General features: G+C 36.6%; 1 protein-coding gene across 1 annotated transcript in view; it reads right to left on the minus strand.

The window, feature by feature from the left end:
- The window catches only part of LOC150087512 (mitochondrial fission regulator 2-like), an 86,024-nt gene that overhangs the window by 28,811 nt on the left and 35,858 nt on the right, over positions 1–21,355 (minus strand). Inside the window, exons 4-6 of the mRNA XM_090372107.1 lie at positions 19,934–20,061; positions 11,060–11,328; positions 6,349–6,515 (exon numbers count right to left, since the gene is read on the minus strand). Coding sequence (XP_090228233.1) covers positions 6,349–6,515; positions 11,060–11,328; positions 19,934–20,061 — 564 coding nt within the window. The remainder of the gene's footprint in view (positions 1–6,348; positions 6,516–11,059; positions 11,329–19,933; positions 20,062–21,355) is intronic.

Below are 21,355 nucleotides of genomic sequence, written 5' to 3' on the forward strand. Positions count from 1 at the left end.
GATCTGTGGAAATTAAATGGGCTTTGTCAGTTTATTCTATCAGTGGTGGGAGAATGACTTGGCCTCAAGCTGCAGGTACAGAAGGCCAAATTGCACAGTTAAAAAAAAAAAAAAATGCATTCAGAAATAAAATTCCAGCAGAAATTTAAGGTGAGAGTTTAATAATTCTTATGTGCTATATATAAGCAATATCTCACTTATTTGTCAATCATTTTTCATCTCTAAAACTGAAGGGGGAAACTAATGTGAGCACACACACAAGAAATGTCACATTACCATAAAACATGGCTACAATTAATGGGGGGAGATTAAATTAATCAACCATTAATCTCTTGTAAAAGAGAAAAATTCTGAAGCTTTAATAAAAACAAGGATTTACTTAGACTTGATTTTAAGGAAGAATACATTTGTTTGGCTAGCTCAAATGTCTTGTGGATGGAATTTGTCAAATAATTTTCTTTGCAGTCCACATTATATAGAAAGATGGAACTCACCACAGTCCAGATCATATTCATCACAAAAATTAATGAAAGTAGTAAGTATTATAAATAATATTTTTATTTTCTTTTATTACAGAACACGAAGAAAGGTGCATTCAGTATTCAAGGATCATCTATTGTAATTTCAATTGGTGACCCCCTGTCTTAATCTTCAGGCCTGATGATAAAATTCAAAGTCTAATCCAAAAACATTACCAGTTGTTAGGTGACTCTATTGAATGGAAGTTTAACTTGCTAGCACTTAGACCAAAAATTAAACCAAGTTAGTTTACACATGGAATATGCAGAGTAGCAACTAGTTTCATTAGTAGCATTAATGTTCTGTGTCATGATTTTGCAATGGTGTAATGATTGATTATCAAATTTTGCTTTAAACTGGGAAAATCTGCAAAAGAAATGTACGAAATATTAAAAATTGTTTATGGTGATGAAATGTTAAGTCTCACCAGTGTGTTTGAATGGTATAAGTGGTTTAAAGATGGATGTTAGGATTTCATGATGACCCAAGAAGTGGGCATCTGTCAACCTCTCAAAACAAGGACAGTTTCAAAAGTTTTGCAAATTGTAGCAAAAGATCACACTTGACCCCCCCCCCCTCAGAATGATGGCTGATGAGCTGGATATGAATAAGGAGACTATCTGTAAAATTCTGCATGAAGATTTTGTGAAAAGAAAAAGGTCTATGCAAAATTAGTGCTACACAGATGAGCAGAAGCAATGAAGAGAGTCATCATCATCATGCAAAGACTTCAACAAGTGTTGTCAAGACAATTCGAATTTCCTTGATTTAATTGTCACTGGAGATGTGTTGGGTGTTTCGGTACGTCCCAATATGATGTGACAGAGCATGAAGTGGACTTAAAAATCATCACCAAGGCCCAAAAAGTTTTGTTTCCAGAAGACCAGGGTCAAGACATGCCGATCACGATTCACAAGGAATTTGTATCTGGAGGGGAGGGAGTCAATGCTGTGTTCTATGTACAAGTGCTCCAATCTAGCACCGGTGGATTTCCTCTTTCCCAAGGTGAAAAAAGAAAGATTTAAGGATGTTGAAGGCAATGAAAAATAACTGCCAAACTGAATTTCTTTGAATGCCTGTGCTGATTCTTTCCAGAAACTTTTAGAATGGTGTAACAAGTGCATTCAATCAGGTGGTTGAATAAAATAAAACTAAGTGAAGTAATAAAATAAAATTAAGTGAAATAAAACTAAGTAAAAATAAGTGAAGGAATCCAAAAATAAACCATTTTTGGACTCCTTCACTTTGTATTCTTTTTTATTGTGCCATTCTGGAAACTTTATTGCCACACAATAAAGGGAGAAAAGAAGTTTACACATCAGAGATTAATATGGTGTAGACTTCCTTCAGCCTGCACATGGTCTTTATAGACATATATACAATTTATTAAACCAAACACTAACCTGCCAAATTTTGTGACAAGGAACACTGTTCTGTTGAACAATGCAGGATCCAGAATTGCATCAGTGTTGGAAGAGGTTATCAGAGAAGTCAAAATAGCACTTTTTTTTTTTTTGCATTCAGGCCAACTGCACATGACACCACTACATCCATTATCCTTCATGATGAAAGATTTTGTGCATAGTAACCTGTTTGGCAAGATCCTTGTCAATACAACACTATATATCATTATGCATACTGACTACTGCTCCCATACCTCTTGGAAGATTTTAAGCAAATCCATGTGCAATATTTGTGACATAGTCAGAAATACTGCACTGTTCAAATATGTTGTCAAAGTATGGTGACCTCCCTGATTGACATTTTAAGCATGGTGTAGCCAACTACCTCCCATTTGTGCATGTGGTGTACCAGGTGGAGTCTTCTCTGAAAAGATAAAAAGCTCAAATTTCAGTTTTATACTGAGTACTACCACATGGTTTTCACTAACTGTTTACATTCAAATTTGCTGACAGTCTACATACAACACAAATTTGTGTTGTATGTAGACTGTCAGCATGTAGACTGTAAATGACATCTCTACCTTTTGCAACTTCATACATACCATACTGCCCTGAACAAAATTAGCATGACTAACAATTTGACAACACATTCTTATTTTCTAGTAATTCAACAGTTTTGGAAATATGGTATGTGTGAAAACTTTGTCAGAACGAGCTATCCGAAATTTAATTCTGGTTATGTTGTTAATGATTATATTAATTAATTTATTTAAAATGGTGATTAAGAGTTTCGAATGAGCTTACATTTTTTACCACTTGTAACTGACATGTGAATGAGTATGTTTATTATACTGTTTTAATTGTCTTTATTGGTTTACTTATTGATTTATAAATTAATGTTTTTGTCTTTCACATGTTTATTTACTCTTATTCATAAATAATTTTAAAACTAATTTGTGTAGAGTCAAGTTCTTATAGTGAACAGGATTTTAATAACAGTTTCTTCCACTATATTACAAATTCTGGATAATATACTGCTTGCACTTTGTGTGAACTACATTCAGTGATCACTGAATTGTGACCACCTACCTAATACTGTGCTGGGCCACTGCTTTGCATGGATAATAGCTGCTATTTGCCTAAGCACTGACTCCACTAGATGTCTGAAGATGTCCATACAATCTGCAGCTATACTGCCTCCAAGGTTTTCTAGTGTCAGAATACATGATGATTGCATGTCCATACAACAGGCTTCCATAGCCGAGTAGTCAGGAGTGGGAGTGTAGTAGCACACGCTCTTTGAGTAGACCGGGGTTCAAGCCCCTGACTACTGAATACGATCGATCTGCCAACCAGCACTGGACCAGCGTGGCAGATTATGGTCCATTTCCCGCAGCATGAATTGTTGAGGAGGCTTCCATCCTGCAATGGGTTGATAATGGCTGCAATTTACCTTTTTTTTTTTTTTAACACCTTACTTCCTGTTCCAAAACATTCATTTTTTTTTTTTTTTTTTTATGAAAACCCCAAACACGAAAGGTATCAAAACCTATAGTACTTAGTACCGTGCATGGGTTGAAGCAGAAGTATGGGAGTGGGGGGGGGGATGCCGGAAACTTTGCTATAGAGACTAAACATGAGTTTCACCACTTCAAGCCTCCAATAAGCGCAAAGTGGTGGTATTTCACCAGTTGATGAAAGTCATCTACCACCTACTATTGATTGAGATCAGGTGAATTTGGAGGCCAATTGATATGGGTGATATCTTTACTGTGTTCCTCAAACCACTCATGGATGGTGTGGGCCCAATGACACAGTGCATTATCGTCTTGGTTGGTTTTTTTTTTTTTTTAATGGCACAAAGCATTATAGTCTTGGAAGATTGTGTTTCTGCCTTGGAAAAAAAATGTAACAAGACTGGGTACACATGGTTTCCAAAGAGCTGCTGGTAGACTTTGCCAGTAAAACAGTGGTCCATACACCAGATGTCCTAGTTCTTCTTAGCAAAAGATGCATCCACATTAAGCAATCACTGCCACTTACCTGGATAAAGGGCACAATGCATGATGGGGGCACAGATTCATGTTGCTTGTGCCATACACAAAGGTGCATGTCAGCGAGTTGAACCAGGTATTTGGACTCATCAGACCAGCACACTTATTTCCAGTCATTCAGTGTCCAAACAGCATACTGTTGACACCACAGCATTTGCTGTTGATGATCAGCAGTGAGGAGGGTGTCTCTTGGATAGTCTGCTGCGGAACCCCATACATCTGAGTATGTGGCACATTGTCATTTGGGACATTGTCCTTGCATTCCCCATATTGCATTGCTGTGTTAACTGTTGCTCAGTGACCTGTAATTGAGCCCATTCAATGTGCTGCACCCTTTGCTCACCACAAACATACACCTTATGTAATCCTTTACAGTTCTGTTGGCAAGAGGTGGATTGACCCATTCGACACCATTCTTTGTACACCTTAACCACAACATGGAAGCACTTGATGCAAGAGCTCCCACAATCATGTCCTTTTTGAAACTCCATGATATTTTTATCATGTCCCACAACTACTACTTTATCACTTTGACTTGCATGGCCAGATGCAAATTACCTGCGCTGGCATACAAAAATAAATAAAAAAATAAGAAAAAAACTGGTATTCAATAAGTTCCAGTTTCCCCCACCTTGCATTTTTAGCTATCAATGCCTTTACCAATTTATCAAATTTTATCACAATTCTGATACAATTAAGCAATTTGTTCCTTTTGCCTTCTCACCTAACACAGTCAATTTTAAATTTTCAGTTTTAATGATGCAATCTTAATATGCTATTACTATAATGTAGTAACAACAGTCATCATGAAAGAGGTAATGGTCCCTCTGGTGAGTTGACGTGCATGTGGTGGCCCCTGTGTGATGGATGTGGTGGAAATGGATGGCTGATTGATTAAAGTTGGGTTGGTGCAAGGAGAGAAATGCGGATGGTGGGATGAGTGGGGGGGCTGATGGAGTGGGAGTAGTGGAGCCCGAGTTCTATGAGGGCAAGGGTGTGGTGGTGCAGGTGGGAAGTGGATTCTCCTGCATTCTCGGATTGCCCTGGTAATTTCGGAGAGGAGGGAGCAGAGGACAGCGCAAGATATGAGTTGTGGTTCGGGTGGGCCCGGGATCGCGGGACCATGGGCTGAGTTTGCATGTCACCTTGGCATGGACTTGGGTACATGAAGTGTTGTTGTGGAATGGGATGAAATAACAAAATGGAATGAGGTGGATGATACACTGTGGTTTGCAGGCCGGTGGGTGCAGGTTTTCTGGGCCGCGGGTCACCGGGGGGGGGGGGAAACGTGTCCTGTGTGCATGCCTCCGTATCTGTGATTATGTTGAAACGGTGGGTTCAGGAAATAAATTTTTGAAATTAATTATATTTATCGCCTTCCTGAAGTGATATTTCAGGTAAGCTATAGGGAAATTATTATTTATCAACTTATTGTACAATGCTATTATGTTTGCTGCACAGGTTGTATTTTCATTGCAAATAGAAGCAATCCTCAGGCATGGCATAAAATGATATTAGCATGCACTGATATCAATACCAGTTTGTAAGGCTGACTACATTGAAATTAAATGCATCTCTTTTATTATATACGTTTACAATAGATGTGCAAAAATTTGCCTTTAGCCAGCAGGTGATTAATTACTGGAACAAACTTCCATCTGTCATTGTGGAAGTTGATAGCTTAAATAAATTTAAGGAGGAACTGGACAAGCATTTAGAGGGAATTGTTTTGTAATTTTTTTTTTTTGGCTGATGCTGCATAAGCTCATACACTTGCTTTCTTGCATCACATGCCACTACTACTACTAATCTGCATAAACCCCATTAACATTTGAAAAATGTTAAACTCCCAGTGCTAGTGAAGCTCCAAATACCTTCAATAAACAGGGATCACCATACTATAGCTAATGTTAATCACCAGCAGTTCTGCACAACACATTGCAACCTTTATATTACCTACAAGGACAACAAACCAATTTTTCAAGCGGGTATAATGTACAAATTGCAAAACACTCAAAAACAAGCATATCCCTGTTTATGAAAATGCAGGCACATACACAGAGCCAATAATAACAATAAAAGAATATGATTTCTCAGATGGTCCTATCCTCTCCCTTCCAGCTGACTAAGATGTTTTTGAATAGACATCTGAACCAAAGCTAACAAAGAGATCCCAGATCAAAGATGACACTCTGAATTCCAGTATAGCTTAGATCTTAAGGTTCCTTGATTTTATTTTACCTTCATTGCTGTGCAAAAGAGGAGTGGGAGCAGGGAGTGTGGAACCACAAAAATCAGAATCAAAACAGTTAAAATTAAGGAAATTGCTTTCCTAGTAAGTGAACAGTGTTACTTTTAATTTGATATCTTACTTTCTTAATCTGTCCTTTAATTGATTCCCACGATGGCTGAAATATTGTTGCAGGTGGAGGTGGTGGGGGTGGTGGTGGTATTGATGATCCAGGAGGAAGAGGAGGAGGAGGAGGAGGAATATTTGATACTAATGCAGGAACAAAGTAATTATTGCTGTTGCTAATACCTACAGAGAGAGAGAGCAATGTTAATATCTTTTATAAAGAAACAAAAAACAGAAGTAATAATATTCAAACATAGAAGCATTAATTCCTTTATCTTAAGTCTATCAAAGAAAGAATATTTTAAATAAAGCACTAAAATTGCATATCATAAAATTCAAAACTAGATTCATTAACAAAATAGCAGCACTAGAATATTCTAGTACTGCTATTTTAAATTAGCTTTTTGATTATGTCCTTAAAACTGCTCAAAGCAAAATATAGTTCATAAAGGTTTTGATCTCATTGCAAATGAATTTGAAGCTGATGTTCTAAAACATCAACAGAATATAGCTGTGGACCAAGAAGTGAAGGGCTAGAACACTAAAGGTAGGGATATCAGAATGGTCAAATGTACAGTGTGATAATTTTGCATTTTAAAAGGCACCAGACCAGAGGAAATTTCATCAACTTTTGAATGTACAGGCCAAATGTCATGTCACAGAAACAGATTTGGTGCAATGCTTTTGCTAATGTTAGATTTTACACCAAGTGATGTGCAGCACATTGTTGTTTTCTGTCTATAGGTACTTGCTATCAATTTCTTCTGTGTTGGAATGGATTCCTTAGTGTCATAATGAAAGAAATGCTGAAACATGTGATAACTGGGAAAACTGATGCATACTGAAGTCATTCATACAGGAGCACTCACTTGTAACCTCCCTCTCTCTTTGAAACATCCTTATACTTGAAACAAACGTAAATAAAGTTGGAGATATAACCACCCCTCCCCTTTGACTGATGCAACATAAAGCATGTTTTGTTCCATATTTTATTTGCTGATGCTTTCAAGGCAATGTTAGGTATGTCGAGGAGAACACTGACTAATATATTAACAGCAGCTGCTGGCAGCGATGAAAGTAATCCTTGCAGTGTTTCTATTGGAATGAGCAGCAGCCTGGAAAACAAGATGTGTGGGATTTCAGAGACTGCTAGGAGTCATCATGGAACAAGTACACACATGGGCTGTGTTAGGGTAGCTAAGAGGAAGAAGGTGAATGTATACTTATGCATACACCAATGCTAGGAGTTTGGTAAATAAATTTGATGGATTTGAGGTGCTGATCAAGGCATCAAAAGCAGATTTAAGGAATGCAGAATTGGAATTTGGGGAGTACAATGTGTACAGGAAGGATAGACAGAATAGTAAGGGAGGAGGGATTATGCTCTTAGTTAAGAAACAAAATCTAAGGAAGTGCACCCAAACATGGGTGGACAGTGTAGTGTTGATTCAGTTTGGTGTAACGTAAGCACTGGGAAAGCAAAATTGAGAGGAGTGTGTTATAGGCCTAGTGACTGATGAGTATAATGACCACCTATACAGAGAAATAGTGGGTCAGTAAACCAGATTGTCTTTTAATGGGGGATTTTAATTTCCCAGATACTGACTGTAACTTGTGGGTTGCAGTCAAGGTTTGATTTGATTTGATTTGAGTTTTATTGGCGCATAAGCAGCTGAGGCTATAATGCGCCAAATACCGGTCATATGTAAAAAAGCAGTCAAGGATTTTGTGGATGTAATGGATGATTGTTTTCTACAGCAGCATATTCTGGAGGCAACTAGACAGTAATACTCTTGATCTAATTATCAGTAGTGACTCTTCATGCATTAAGAATCTGCAGATAAAGAAACCACGAGGTAGCAGTGATCACATCATGGTGATGTGGGATTTACTCAAAGAGGTAATTGCCAATTCTTCAAATAGGCCTCTGGGGTTGGGAATGTTCATGTTCACAATGACTGCACGATCCTACACCAACCGTTATGAACTTTTATTAAATAAAATGAAATAAATTGGAGTTGTTAAGATAATAATAATAAAGTGTAATAAAATAAATAAAATGAGTAGTACAATTACACTGGATAAAACTGATAAAATAAGATAACTGTCTGTACAATAAAAATGAAATAAAACAATGTAGATAAAATACCGAAGCTTTCCAAGGCGTCTGCCTCCTTTTTCAACAGTTAGACAGGAGAACTGTTTAAAAGGGAGGCAGATGCCTCAGAAAGCTTCGGTATTTTATCTACATTGTTTTATTTCATTTTTATTGTACAGACAGTTATCTTATTTTATCAGTTTTATCCAGTGTAATTGTACTATTCATTTTACTTATTTTATTATTATTATCTTAACAATTCCAATTTATTTGCTTTTTTTTAAACTACCTGATAAAAATATGAAAATGATAGTTTATTTTACTGAGTCCATAGAGTACTGTTTATAAAAAAGAAAGAAAATAAATGAGAGATATTCAATAAGGACTATGCTAAAAGAACTTAAAATGTTTGCGATTTGAAGGCACCTCACGTGACTACTTAAGGTTAAAGTAATGCAATCTATTTGTTAATTGACAAGTCTTAGACACTTTGTTCCAGTATTCTGATTTTGTCATAGATGCATTAACCTGCTAGTCTTTAACATGAATAGACAAAAGACATTTATTTAGTTTCATCATCATCATCATCATCATCAGCCATTTTCAATCCACTGCAGGATGAAGGCCTCTCCAGCAACTTTCCAGTTCCGTCTGTTTTGAGCACTGGCCATCCATTTACTACTCAAAAACTCATGAATTTCATCTATCCACCTCCGCCTTTGTCTTCCAGGTTTTCTTCTAGCTCCTCTTGGGTACCATTCTGTTATTTTCTTAGTCCATCTGTCATCATGTCTTCGAGCTATGTGTCCTGCCCAAGACCATTTTAGTTCTTTAGTTTTGATAAGAATGTCCTTTACTTGAGTTTGCTGCCTAATCCATGTGTTTCTCTTCTTATCTAACAGTCTGATTCCCAATATAATTCGTTCCATTCTTCGCTGTGTAGTTCTTAGCTTCTCTTCCATTCTTTTGGTGAGTGCCCAAGTTTCACTTCCATAAGTCATGGTGGGGAGTATACATTGATTCATTATTTTAAGTTTCAGACAAACTGGGATATTGCTCTTCAGTATGTGACTATATTTCCTGAATGCTATCAATCCAAAATTTATTCTTCTCTTGACTTCCAGCCATTTATCATTTATATGACTCCTCCACCTTTTCAATTACTGCTCCTTCAATCATTATTTCCCTTTCAGTGGCATACTTGTTCATCATTACTTTTGTTTTAGCCATATTCATCTTTAGTCCAAAATCCTTACTAACTGTGCATAACTGATTAAGATTTTCCTCTAATTCTTTGGGATCGTGGCTTATGACCACAATGTCATCTGCAAATCGTAAATGGTTTAGGTACTCTCCGTTCACATTGACTCCTTTCTGCGACCAGTCTAATCTTCTGAAAGCTTCCTCAAGGGCAGCAGTAAACAGCTTCGGAGATATTGTGTCTCCTTGTCGAACTCCTTTCTCGATTTTAAATTTGCTACTGTCTTTGTCTAGTCTAATAAAGGATGTAGCACTCTCATATATTTTCTTCAAAATCATAATATATGGAGTATCTATGCCTTGTCTTTCCAGTGCCCGAAACATTGCCTTATGCTGTATGGAGTCAAATGCCTTTTCATAATCCACAAATGCCAGGCATAATGGTGTTTTATATTCATTTGCTTTCTCCATTAGCTGTGATATTACGTGAAGGTGATCCATAGTTGAGAATCCTGTCCTAAAGCCAGCTTGCTCTTTCGGTTGATTCTCATCAAGTATTCTTTCTAATCTGTTAGTAATGACCCTTGTGAACAACTTGTAGATATGGGATAACAAGCTAATTGGTCTATAATTTCCAATTTCTGATTTATCTCCTTTCTTATGCAGCAAAACTATGATTGCATTATTCCACTGCTTAGGCATCACACCTTTTCTAATGCACTTTGTGAAGAGCCTTGCCAATTTTTGTGTTATGTCTCTTCCTCCCAATTTTAACAACTCTACAGTAACTTCATCTTCCCCCGGGGCTTTCCGATTCTTCATTTTCTTCAATGCATGTTCTACCTCATCAGGAAGAATATCGGGTATGTCGTATGTGTTGCTACTTTGCAATCCATCTTCCCCACTGCTGGTATCATTCCCTCGCTGCTTGTATAATTCCCTATAGTAGTCTTCTGCTATTTGAATTATGCCTTCTCTGCTGTTTATAATTACACCATCGCTATTCTTCAGTTTCAGTATCATTTGTCTTTCTGTATTACTGCTCATGGCTGCTGATTTAAATCCTTTGTTTTCCCTTAATGCTTGTTCTACTTTTCTTGTATTTAGTTTAAGGCATTATTATTGTTAATTTTTTTTAGTAAACTTAACTTCTTGAAATGAGTATTGTTAAATAATATTGTGGGTGCTTTATTAATTTAACTGTCAGGATAAAAGTTCTATTCCAGTGTGATTATCATTATAAATGATTACTTTTGTGTCCAGATTTATATTTCCAAGAATATCTTAAAACACATTGAAAAACTGTTAGGCCTTTATTATCTATTCCTATTTTAGGAATAGATAGATTTCTGTAGAGATTTCTCTCCAAAAATTCCAAAAGGAAAACCTAGTACCAGAAGCATTAAAAATTAACAACAGATTTACTCACCCTCTTTGGCAGATACAATTGATGCTATTTGTTGTCTCAGTTTCACTAACTCTTGCTCTAGCTGAAGAATTCTTTTCTGAGTTTCTGTATCTGGTATTGGCTCAATGATCTGCTTACTCCAGTTTGTGTGTGCAGAGACAGTTCTTGGTCCATGTAAGTTCTGAACCGGTGAAAAATTAAATTCTTCTTTGGGATTCAAACCCAATTTCTCTGTCCAGTACACTTTGTGACATTCTTTGCGTTTCCTCAGATGCCCTCCATCAACAGCCCTATAATTTTCAAAAAAAAAATTATTAATTTCCATTTAAAATAAAACAAATATTCCAAAAACTCAGTTTAGTTTTTTTTTTTTTTTTTTTCCAGGATCAATCACCAAAAGTAAATAAACTCTTAAATATACCATACAGCGATTTTCTTTTGTAAAGTACCCTTTACTTCCTGCATTTACAGTATCCCACTAACCACCTTTCAGAGCTTTGTTCACAGAACAAAAAGATCCAGGCTGTAATCCTTGTTTGAGGAAGTACATCACCATACAGTAACACAATGCTGGCTTTCAATTTGCCTGGACCATTGGCATTTGTCTCCTGCAAATGTATTGTTTCTTGTTTGTGCTGTTACGTGGCAGAAATCTGAATAATCATCTGGGAGTTCATTCATCACACAATTGACACATTAATGGCACATTGTGCTTGTCCAGTTAATGGCAGGTTGCTTGTTTCACTGTTCCTCCATAAACACGAGAAAAAAAAAAAATATATATATATATTTTGCCTTAAGTCATTCCTATAGTTAGAAACCAAATTACTGATTTGAACAGCTGACAACAAAGATAGAGTGGGGCTTGTGGGTGGATCACTATCACAGGCAGTATAATTTATTTATCAGTTAGATGACTGCTTCTTATATCAAGATACTAGATTCCACATGAAAACAATATTCTTAATCACATTTTTAATAAGGAACCATTAACAGGTAGGGATCATTACATATTAATGCTAGAACTTATCTAAAGAGAATGATTCTCAAAGGTAAAAATTTAAGATATGTGATGTAACCCAATGTAATGTAATCAGGAAAATGATGCTGAAAGGGTGGTGCACTTCTAATAACATAATCATTGTTAGAATAATTATTTTCACAATGGTTGAGTACAGAGCTTATTTCATTTATCCATTAGTCATTAAGCAAGCAATTTCTGTTACACTTAATAACTAATGATTAAATGAAGTAAGCTCTACATTGGTGTTCAAAGAAAGCACCACCCCTTAAAATTGTAATTATTGTCCAAATAATGTAAGTAGAGCTGGAAAAGGAATTAGAAAATGTGAATTGGAATATCATCGGTTTGGCTGAAAAAAGAAGAAATGGATCACTTATAAGTTTATCATGTGGATATCTGCTGTACACCAATGGAAACAGTGAAAGGAGTGAAGGTGGAGGGAGTTTGCTTTCTGGTCCATAAAGATATAAAAACATTTTGGAATTCAAAAGTACATCAAGGGTGTCAAGACTACTACTCAGGATTTCTAAGAGGTAGGTATAAGCTAAAGGTTATAATGATTTATGCACCAATATCAAGACATGATGATGAAGAGGTTGAAGAAACGTACACTGAAATAGTCTTCTAGGGGCTTTTTTTTTTTTTTTTTTTTTTTTTTTTTAAGGAGTATTAGCAACTAGGGCCATATTGCTCCGGAGATATGCGGTGGTCATTCCCTGACCTTTCCGCATCCTCTGTATTTGGTGGTCACTGGCTAAAACCCCAGTCTAATCAAGAAGCATGTGTTACACACACTGCTGCTCCTGCCCACCTGGCTATAGAGGCACCAAGAGTCTTCTAGATGAGAAGAAAACCCACTACACTATCATTATGGGGGACCTTCGATGCTAAGTTTGGAAAGAGACAAAACAGCACAGAAACGGGAGCTATAGGAAATTTTGGAATCAGAAAAAGAAATGAACGACTTATTGAATTTGCAGAATCTCAAGGATTGTCACAATGAACACTTTTTCAAGAAAAGGGTGAACAGAAAGTGGACACGAAAGAGCCCAAACATTAACAACTAATGAAATAGACTTCATGATGTTACCATCCTGAACAAGGTAAATGTTGGAAGTGATCACAGAATGGTAAGATGCACACTTTATATAGATGTAAGAAAAGAAAAGAAAAAACTGACTAGTAAATAATGCGAAGGTCTTTGAGATAACAGAAGAGGAGAAAATGGTTCTGCTGATAGGAAAAAAGGAACTGGAAGCAAACTAGTCTCCACACCAAAACAGGACTGTGTTTTGAAGCGCTTATGCCTTAAAAACCATAAAGCTTCGTCTGAAATGAAAAGAGAATGGGAAGAACGTACAGGAGTGGTATCAAGTACAGTAACAGTCAGAAGACACCTCTTCAAAAATGGACTTGTAGCCAGTTATCCTAAGAAGAAGTGCCTCCATGCACAAAAAATGAAAAAGGCCAGATTAATTTGGTGTAAGGAGCATGTCAAATGAACTTCCGAGCAGTGGAAGTCAATTATTTTCTCGATTGAGAAGAGATTCAACCTCCATAGCTCTGATGGGAGACAAACGATTCACCATAGACGTGGTGAAGAATACCATCCAGACTGTATTGTCTACAGTGAAATTTCTGTGGCATTATTACAGATCAATTTGCAGCTGTTATAGACTTCAGTACTTTTTATTGCTCTATAACTTTTCCATATAATATTTTTCCTGCTCAAGTAATCTGGCAACTTCATTATTCGTCCAACTTGGAATCCTCCTTGTGGAGTATTTCTTTAATAGTATATACGCAATCATGGCTTCAGTGATTAATTTTTTAAAGATATATACACCATAATTCAATTGTATTCACTCTGTGAGATATCTATTTAATAGAGGCCACATAGCACCTCAAGCAGTCGTAATTTCCTTACTCCTTTACCTTCTCTCTCTCTCTCTCTCTCGTCCACCTCTATGATCACTTCTTGCTACTGGTTCCTGTACTGTGAGCCCTATTATGTCATCTGTTTTCATGAGTGATGAACAGGTCTAGAATATTCTTTTCCCTAGTACTTTCCCTAACATATTGATACAAATAACAAATCTTTTCTAGGCTTGAACTCCAAACATTGTTATTGTTAAAGTAAGACTGTCAGAGTGTTCGAGTACAGAGCATTAAATGCAATAGAAATTGCTTAGTATCCAAAATAAATCATTAAAATTTAACCTCAGGAAAACACCAGATTTTAAAAGAAGAAAAGAAGTATTATTTATCTCAGTCTTGCTTGTGATATGCTACCTATTATACAGTCAAAGTCTTCAGGCACCCCACATTAACAGTTCTCTTTTCTTCTTCATCTACAACAGAGGAAGAGAACATTGAAGCCATTCTGGATTTTTTAATACATTTGCTCAAACCATATTTAATTATGTGAGCAAAATTGAATGATCTTGTTACAGTTGTTTGTTTGGTTTTTTTTTTTTTTTTTTTTTAGGAGCATTAGCAACTAAGGCCATATTGCTCCGGGATATGCGGTGGTCATTCCTTGACCTTTCCGCATCCTCCGTATTTGGTGGTGATGGGCTTGAACTCCGGTCTAATCAAGAAGCGTGTGCTGCGCACTGCTGCTCCTTCCCACCTGGCTACGGAGGCGCCTTCTTGTTACAGAGCTGGGTTTTTGTTAAAGTTAAATTCCTTTGTTATTGCAATTATGTTATGAAAATCACTGTTGGGATAGCAGAGACATCGTGTCACACAGATATAAGGAATGCAGAACTGGAATTTGGCGAGTACAATGTATACAGAAAGGATAGACAGGCTAGGAAGGGAGGTGTTATGCTGTTAATTAAGAAAAACAAAATCAAAAGAAGTGCATCCAGTTGATATAGATGAACAGTGCACTGTTGAGTCAGTTTAGTGTGACATAAGCACTGTGAAAGCAAAAATAAAAGTAGGAGTGTGTTATATCCCCCCCCCCAGGGGCTCACATCTGGTGAGTATGGGCTTGGCACACCCGGGGTCCTGAGCTGGATATCATCATTCTTCTCTTTCTTGGTGATTTCCTTCTCTCTCTCTCTCTCTCTCTCTGGGTCCTAGGGTAAATTAATTTTTTTTGGCTGGTGCAGTATAAGCCTCAGGCTTCCTTGCACCATATGGCTATTAATAATAATAATAGGCATAATGACTCGAATGAGTACAATGAACAATTGTACAGAGAAATAGAGTGGGCTAGTAAATCAGAATGTCTTATAATGGAGGATTTTAACTTCCCAGATATTGACTGGAACTTGTGGGTTGGTCACTCACACACTAGTAAGACTTTTGTGGATTTATTGGATGATTGTTTTCTGCAGCAGCATGTTCGAGAGACAACCAGAGGGTAATACTCTTGATCTGGTTATCAGCAGTGATCATTCGTGTATTAAAAATTTGCATATAGGTGGCAGTGATCAAGTGTACTGATGTGGGATTTACTTAAAGATATAATTACTATCAGGGGTAAATAAAAGGGTTTTTGCTTCCGTAAAGTGGTCTCAGACAGTTTTTAAATTCTGTACAGTGGGATCAACTGACGATGTTACCAACAGTAAATTCTAAGTGGGAAGCATTCAAGGAATTAATCGTGGATGCTACTAAAAGTTTCATACCTATTAAGAAATATTGTTCAAGGTTCAGGCCTAAATGGTTATCAAATGAACTAATGAGACTCGTGACAGAGAAGAAAAATGCATCGGATGCATATAAATTATCAAGCGACTCAGAAGCCTATGGCAGATATAAGCTAGTCTGCAATTGGGTCACAAAGGAGGTTAGACAGGCGAAGGCAGATTACAAGAAATCTTTGGCAAAAGATGCTAAGAAAAACAGCAAGGATTTCTTTAGTTATATAAACTCTAAAAGGAAGGGGATGAATCTGATTGGTCCATTTGATATCGATGGTTCCACTGTTGATGATCCTGCTCAGATAACAAACAAACTGAATGAGTATTTTGCATCTATATTCACACATGAGGAGTTAAGGTTTGAAAATGACAGAAGGTTATCAAATTGTAGCAGGGTGCTTAATGATTTTGTAATAACTGAGAGCAAAGTGGAGGAGAAATTGTTGAAGTTAAACATAAGAAAGGCACCTGGGGTGGATGGGATCTATCCAGTTTAATTCAGACACAGCATGGGTTTGTTAAGGGAAAGTCTTGTCTGAGAAATTTGATAGGATATTATATTGTGGTTACAAAGGAACTGGATGCAAAAAATAATTTTGATATCATATATTTGGATTTCAGGAAAGCTTTTGACACTGTTGAGCATGGAAAACTATTGTACAAATTAGAGCAGAATGGTATTAAGGGTAAGTTGCTACAATGGATAAAAGGATGGTGAGTGGGAGAAGACAGAGGGTGGTAATTAAAGGGTGCTGCTCTTCATGGACTAATGTTATTGGTGGAGTCCCACAGAGTTCGGCATTGGGTCCTCTGTTGTTTTGTATATTTATCAATGATATTGATGAAGGTATATCAGGCTTAGTGTCGAAGTTTGCAGATGACACAAAGGTTGGCAGGGTTATTAATGACAGTAAAGGCAGTGTGCTACTGCAACAGGATCTAGATAATTTCGGCAGATGGGCTAAGAAGTGGCAACTGAAGTTTAACCTTGACAAATGCAAAGTACTACATACGGGTAGAAGTAACTCCAGAAAAACGTACCAACTGTCCAGTACTACACTTAAGGTGGCAGAAAATGAAAAAGACCTGGGAGTAATTGTGCAGTCAGATATGAAGTTTTCTGAGCAATGCAGACAGGCTGCAAGAGCATGTCATGGGTTTTGTCAATGATATATAGGAATTTTGCTAGCAGGGAAAAGGAGGTGATTGTCCCTCTGTATAAGGCAATGGTCAGGCCACGCCTTGAGTACTGCGTACAGGTCTGGAGGCCTCATTTTAGGATGGATGTAGATTTACTTGAGTGTGTACAGAAAAGGGCAACAAGACTGGTGAGGGGAATGAAGGGATCCTCTTACCAAGAGAGGCTTAAGTTCTGCAAATTGCAGTGTCTGGAGACTAGGCACCTGTGCGGTGATCTGATTGAGGTGTATAAGGCCTTGAATGGGTTGAGCACGCTGAATTCTGATGGGATCCTTCCACTTGTTCAGATTACGAACCTAATGGAGCATAAATTCAAATTAAGAAAGGACAGATGTAGAACAGATGTGCAGAAATTTGCCTTTAGCCAGAAGGTGGTTAATTGCTGGAACAAACTTCCATCTGTCGTTGTGGAAGTTGATAGGTTGAATAAATTTAAGGAGGAACTGGACAGGCATTTGGAAGGAATGGCGAGTTTTTTTTTTTTTTTTTTTTTTGGCTGATGCTGCATAAGCTCATACACTTGCTTTCTTGCATCACATGCCACTATTACTACTACTACTATTTGTTATGAACACAGAACAGGGGAAGGGAGACTGTTAACATGTCTAAATTAAGGTCTGAAGGCAATCCTAATTCACAGTGGAAAATACTGCAATCCATCTATGTTGCTCATGGAAGTTAAAGAATAGTTAACATTAGTTAAAGAATCACATAGGACACTTCAGTACTTTTGAAGTGCATAAAATGTGAATAATATCAAGAGTATTTGTTCTGAGTTGAAAATTATATGCATGATGGCCATGCAGCCAGGTTGCATAAAATTTTGCTACTTTCTTTGTGAATAGTTGTGACAGGGAATGCCACAGAGGGTGAAAGGAACTCCTGTACATCAAAACTTTGTGAACCCAAAAAACATGTTTCTAGCAATACCCATAAACTAGGTCTCATCAAAAATTTTGTGAAAGAAATGGACTGTACTGGATATGGTTTCCATTATGCTAAATCAAAGTTTATATATCAGCAATGTCAAAATAAAAGAGAGAATATTTATAGAATCTCAAATAAGAGCCCATGAATAATATCATTTGATATCAACTCCAAATGGAGGGGACCCTGCATAGAATGCCTTTAAAAAGGTGCTGTGCATGATTTTCTTGGAAACAGAACAGAGCACATAATTACAAAGAAGACACATAATTACATAATCACCTAACCACAACGTCAACAGCCGATAAGAGATTGGAACTGCAATTTGTCATTAAAAAAAAAAAAAAAAAAAATCTTGGATTTCTTCTTTGTAAATAACTCTTTGGTATGCTCAGAAGTCATTAAGATTTCTTTTCTGTTTCCTTTGTGCAAATTAGACTCTTGCTGGGGTTCCTACAGAATTAATCAATCACACACAAACAAACAGTTTATATAAAACTTTCACACAATCGAGTTTTGAATCAAACATATCACTTTTTGTGCTATTTAAAGTGCAGGAAAGTTTTTTTTTTTTTTTTTATTTTGTGTACCATAATCCAATTCTTCTAATAGTAGCAATAATTCTGGCACTGGCAATTGCCAAATTAGTAGCATTTGCATACTAACCATTTCATCATGTATACTGGTTTTTAAATTTTTGGATAAAATTTTTAAAACAGATTACACAGGATAACTTCCATAACATGCCTTCAAACCAGCTGTGTCTATTTTAATGACATTTTAGTGCCCATTAACACGTTTACTACAGACTCATAAGCATTCAATGGTACCTCGAGTGCTGTGCTGCAATGCATACAGGTGGTAATCCTTCAGCGGTCAATACGAGTGGTGTAAAAGTAAAGGCACTTGAAATTAACTGCTTAATTCTGTCAGCATGCTGACTGAACTCTGGAATATTAACATCAATGGTTTGTTTTTGTTTATAGCTTTATATAGGGTTAGGGTAGGGTTAGTTAATGTATACCGAATAAACTCTCAATAAAATTGAGCGTTGTTTTGATTTACAGCTCAGTTTAAAAGTAAGTGTTCACTTTTAGCTATGAATTTTCAGAATGTCATTTCACAACATTTTGAAAGTTATGGCACACTGAACAGGCTCTCAAATATAGGCAACAGCAAACATGTTAATAGTTAAAGAAATTAATTTTTAATATATTTTTATATATGAAGCCTACTCTACTGAATGATTAATCACATATTATGTCCAACTTATTTATAAATGCCAAATGTATGATATTTCATATCAGGCTTAAACAATATGTGATGCTTATAACGAATATAAATCCTTCCAAAACATCAAACTTCTCTAGACAAATGTTATGAAGTACTCCTGCATAGAACACTACTTTATGTTCTGGTTTTTTTTATATATATGGGGAGATACAGTGGTGCTTATAATTGAAATTAATAGCAACTTATTGCAATAGATTACAGCTATTTATTTTGTATCAAAAAAAAAAAAAAACCACCTATCTATAGGAATTGCCTAGTTTCATACTGAGGGGGGGGGGAAGTTAAATTTTGTTGCACGATATTATCAAGAGACTCAATTACGAAAGTATAAATTAAATCTGTAATTGATTTACTCAGAATACGACATGTTAATGGCAGATTTTGGAAGCGTCTACTGACAAAGAGGGCGAGGAACAATAGATTTTTTTGATATTTGAACACTAGAATAGACTGAGCTGTAATACATGTTGGCAACCACAGGATAACTTTTATAATAGTAATGACCCAAAATATACAGCTGATGAACTATATAAATTTTTTCATCAATCTTTATATGTGAGCATTCTATAGGGCTGCTAAGGTTACTTCGTACTGGAAACTAGATGATTGTGTGACAACTGAAAATGGATCCATTTGAGCAAATTGCTATGTTTAAATGTTTAAAATAAAATGAGAAGCTCATAGGATTTATCCAATGACACAAATATAAAATACTTCTATCATACCTATGATATAATATGAAGATGAAGCATTGTAGCCATTATTAATTAAAATGAAAGGTTTTTAAGTTCTCACCTCAACAAAACAGAAGGATTTTTAGTGTCTTCAACAAGTGATGCAACATCTGCTAAACCATTAAGTGGCTTACAGTAGTCATTTCTACATTCCAATGTAGTTAGCTTTTCAGAATTAACTGAATTTATCTATTAAAAATAAATAAAAAAAAATTATTTATATATATATTTATATATATATAGCTGTACAATACTAAGAATAAATATTTAATAAATATAAACAAGTACCCATAATCAAAATAAGTGATGATAGGTATATCAGTGTGTTTACAACAAATTAAATCCATTATATTAAGGATTTTGAGTCACTGTATTCTTTGAGGGGAAAGCATGTCTTTAAAGAATGTGAATTCTAAAGTTGTACTGGATTTTGAGAAGGTATTGAAAAATAGAAGTGTATTTGATGTTTGATTCTGGTTTATTTCAATATAATTATGCTTTTATTTCAAGTACAGCAGTTTCCTGTTTGTTTATTTGTTATTTGGTTTCAGGAGCATTAGAGCAGTTTCCTCTGGACAATTAAGGAATATTTTTAATTCACTGAAGGATAATAATGTGATTGGGCCAGATATGATTTCCTTGTTTTCAGTGAAAATTACAGAGGGGGGGGGGGGAGAAATCACTGAATTATGACTACCCCTATGAAAACTGAATGCAACCCATTGACTAAGTGAGGTACGAGAGTGCGGAGTTAGTTGACCTGTGTAGCATAGATAAGGGGTCAGTGGTTCAATAGGTAGTAAAATTTCGAACGTGATGGGTAAAAGGAAGGATTTGTCAGATTTTTATGATAAAGAACAGATTGTGGATGCTTGACGAGCTGGTGCCTCAATTTCCCAAAGAGCTGAACTGATGGGGTGTTCAAGAGCCACCATAGTTAGTGTACTAGGACTGGCATCAAAATGGTCAAACAACAACCTGACGGCAAAACTGCAAATGTCAGTAAAGTGTTGATGTTAGAGGTGAGTGCCAGGTCCGATGAGGGCCAACCAGGAACAATATCTGGAATGACCATGTCACATGCTCTCATGTATGGGCTATACCAGCAGACAACCCTACGACATCCTCTCCTAACCAAGGTTCATCGGTGTAAAAGACCCTCCTGGTGCAAAGAGCATGCAAGTTGGACATTAGAAGACTGGAAGAAGGCGTGCTGGTCGGATAAGTCACGTTATTTACTCTACACTGTCGATGGTCATGTACAGATTTGGTGTCAACAACATGAGGCTCTTCATCCATCATGCATGGTATCCAAAGTGCAGGCTGGCGGAGGCAGTTGTATGGTGTGAGGCATGTTTCACTGGCAGGAACCTGGACCCCTGGTGCATGTGGAACAACGTATCAGTGGTCTCTGCTATCATCAACTGCTTACTGACTGTGTACACCCCGCTATGTTACACTTTTTCCCGAATGGCGACAGTGT

Source organism: Mastigoproctus giganteus, chromosome 4, assembly GCF_048544385.1.
Source record: "Mastigoproctus giganteus isolate SK-2022 chromosome 4, ASM4854438v1, whole genome shotgun sequence".
In the NCBI taxonomy this organism is placed as follows: domain Eukaryota; kingdom Metazoa; phylum Arthropoda; class Arachnida; order Uropygi; family Thelyphonidae; genus Mastigoproctus; species Mastigoproctus giganteus.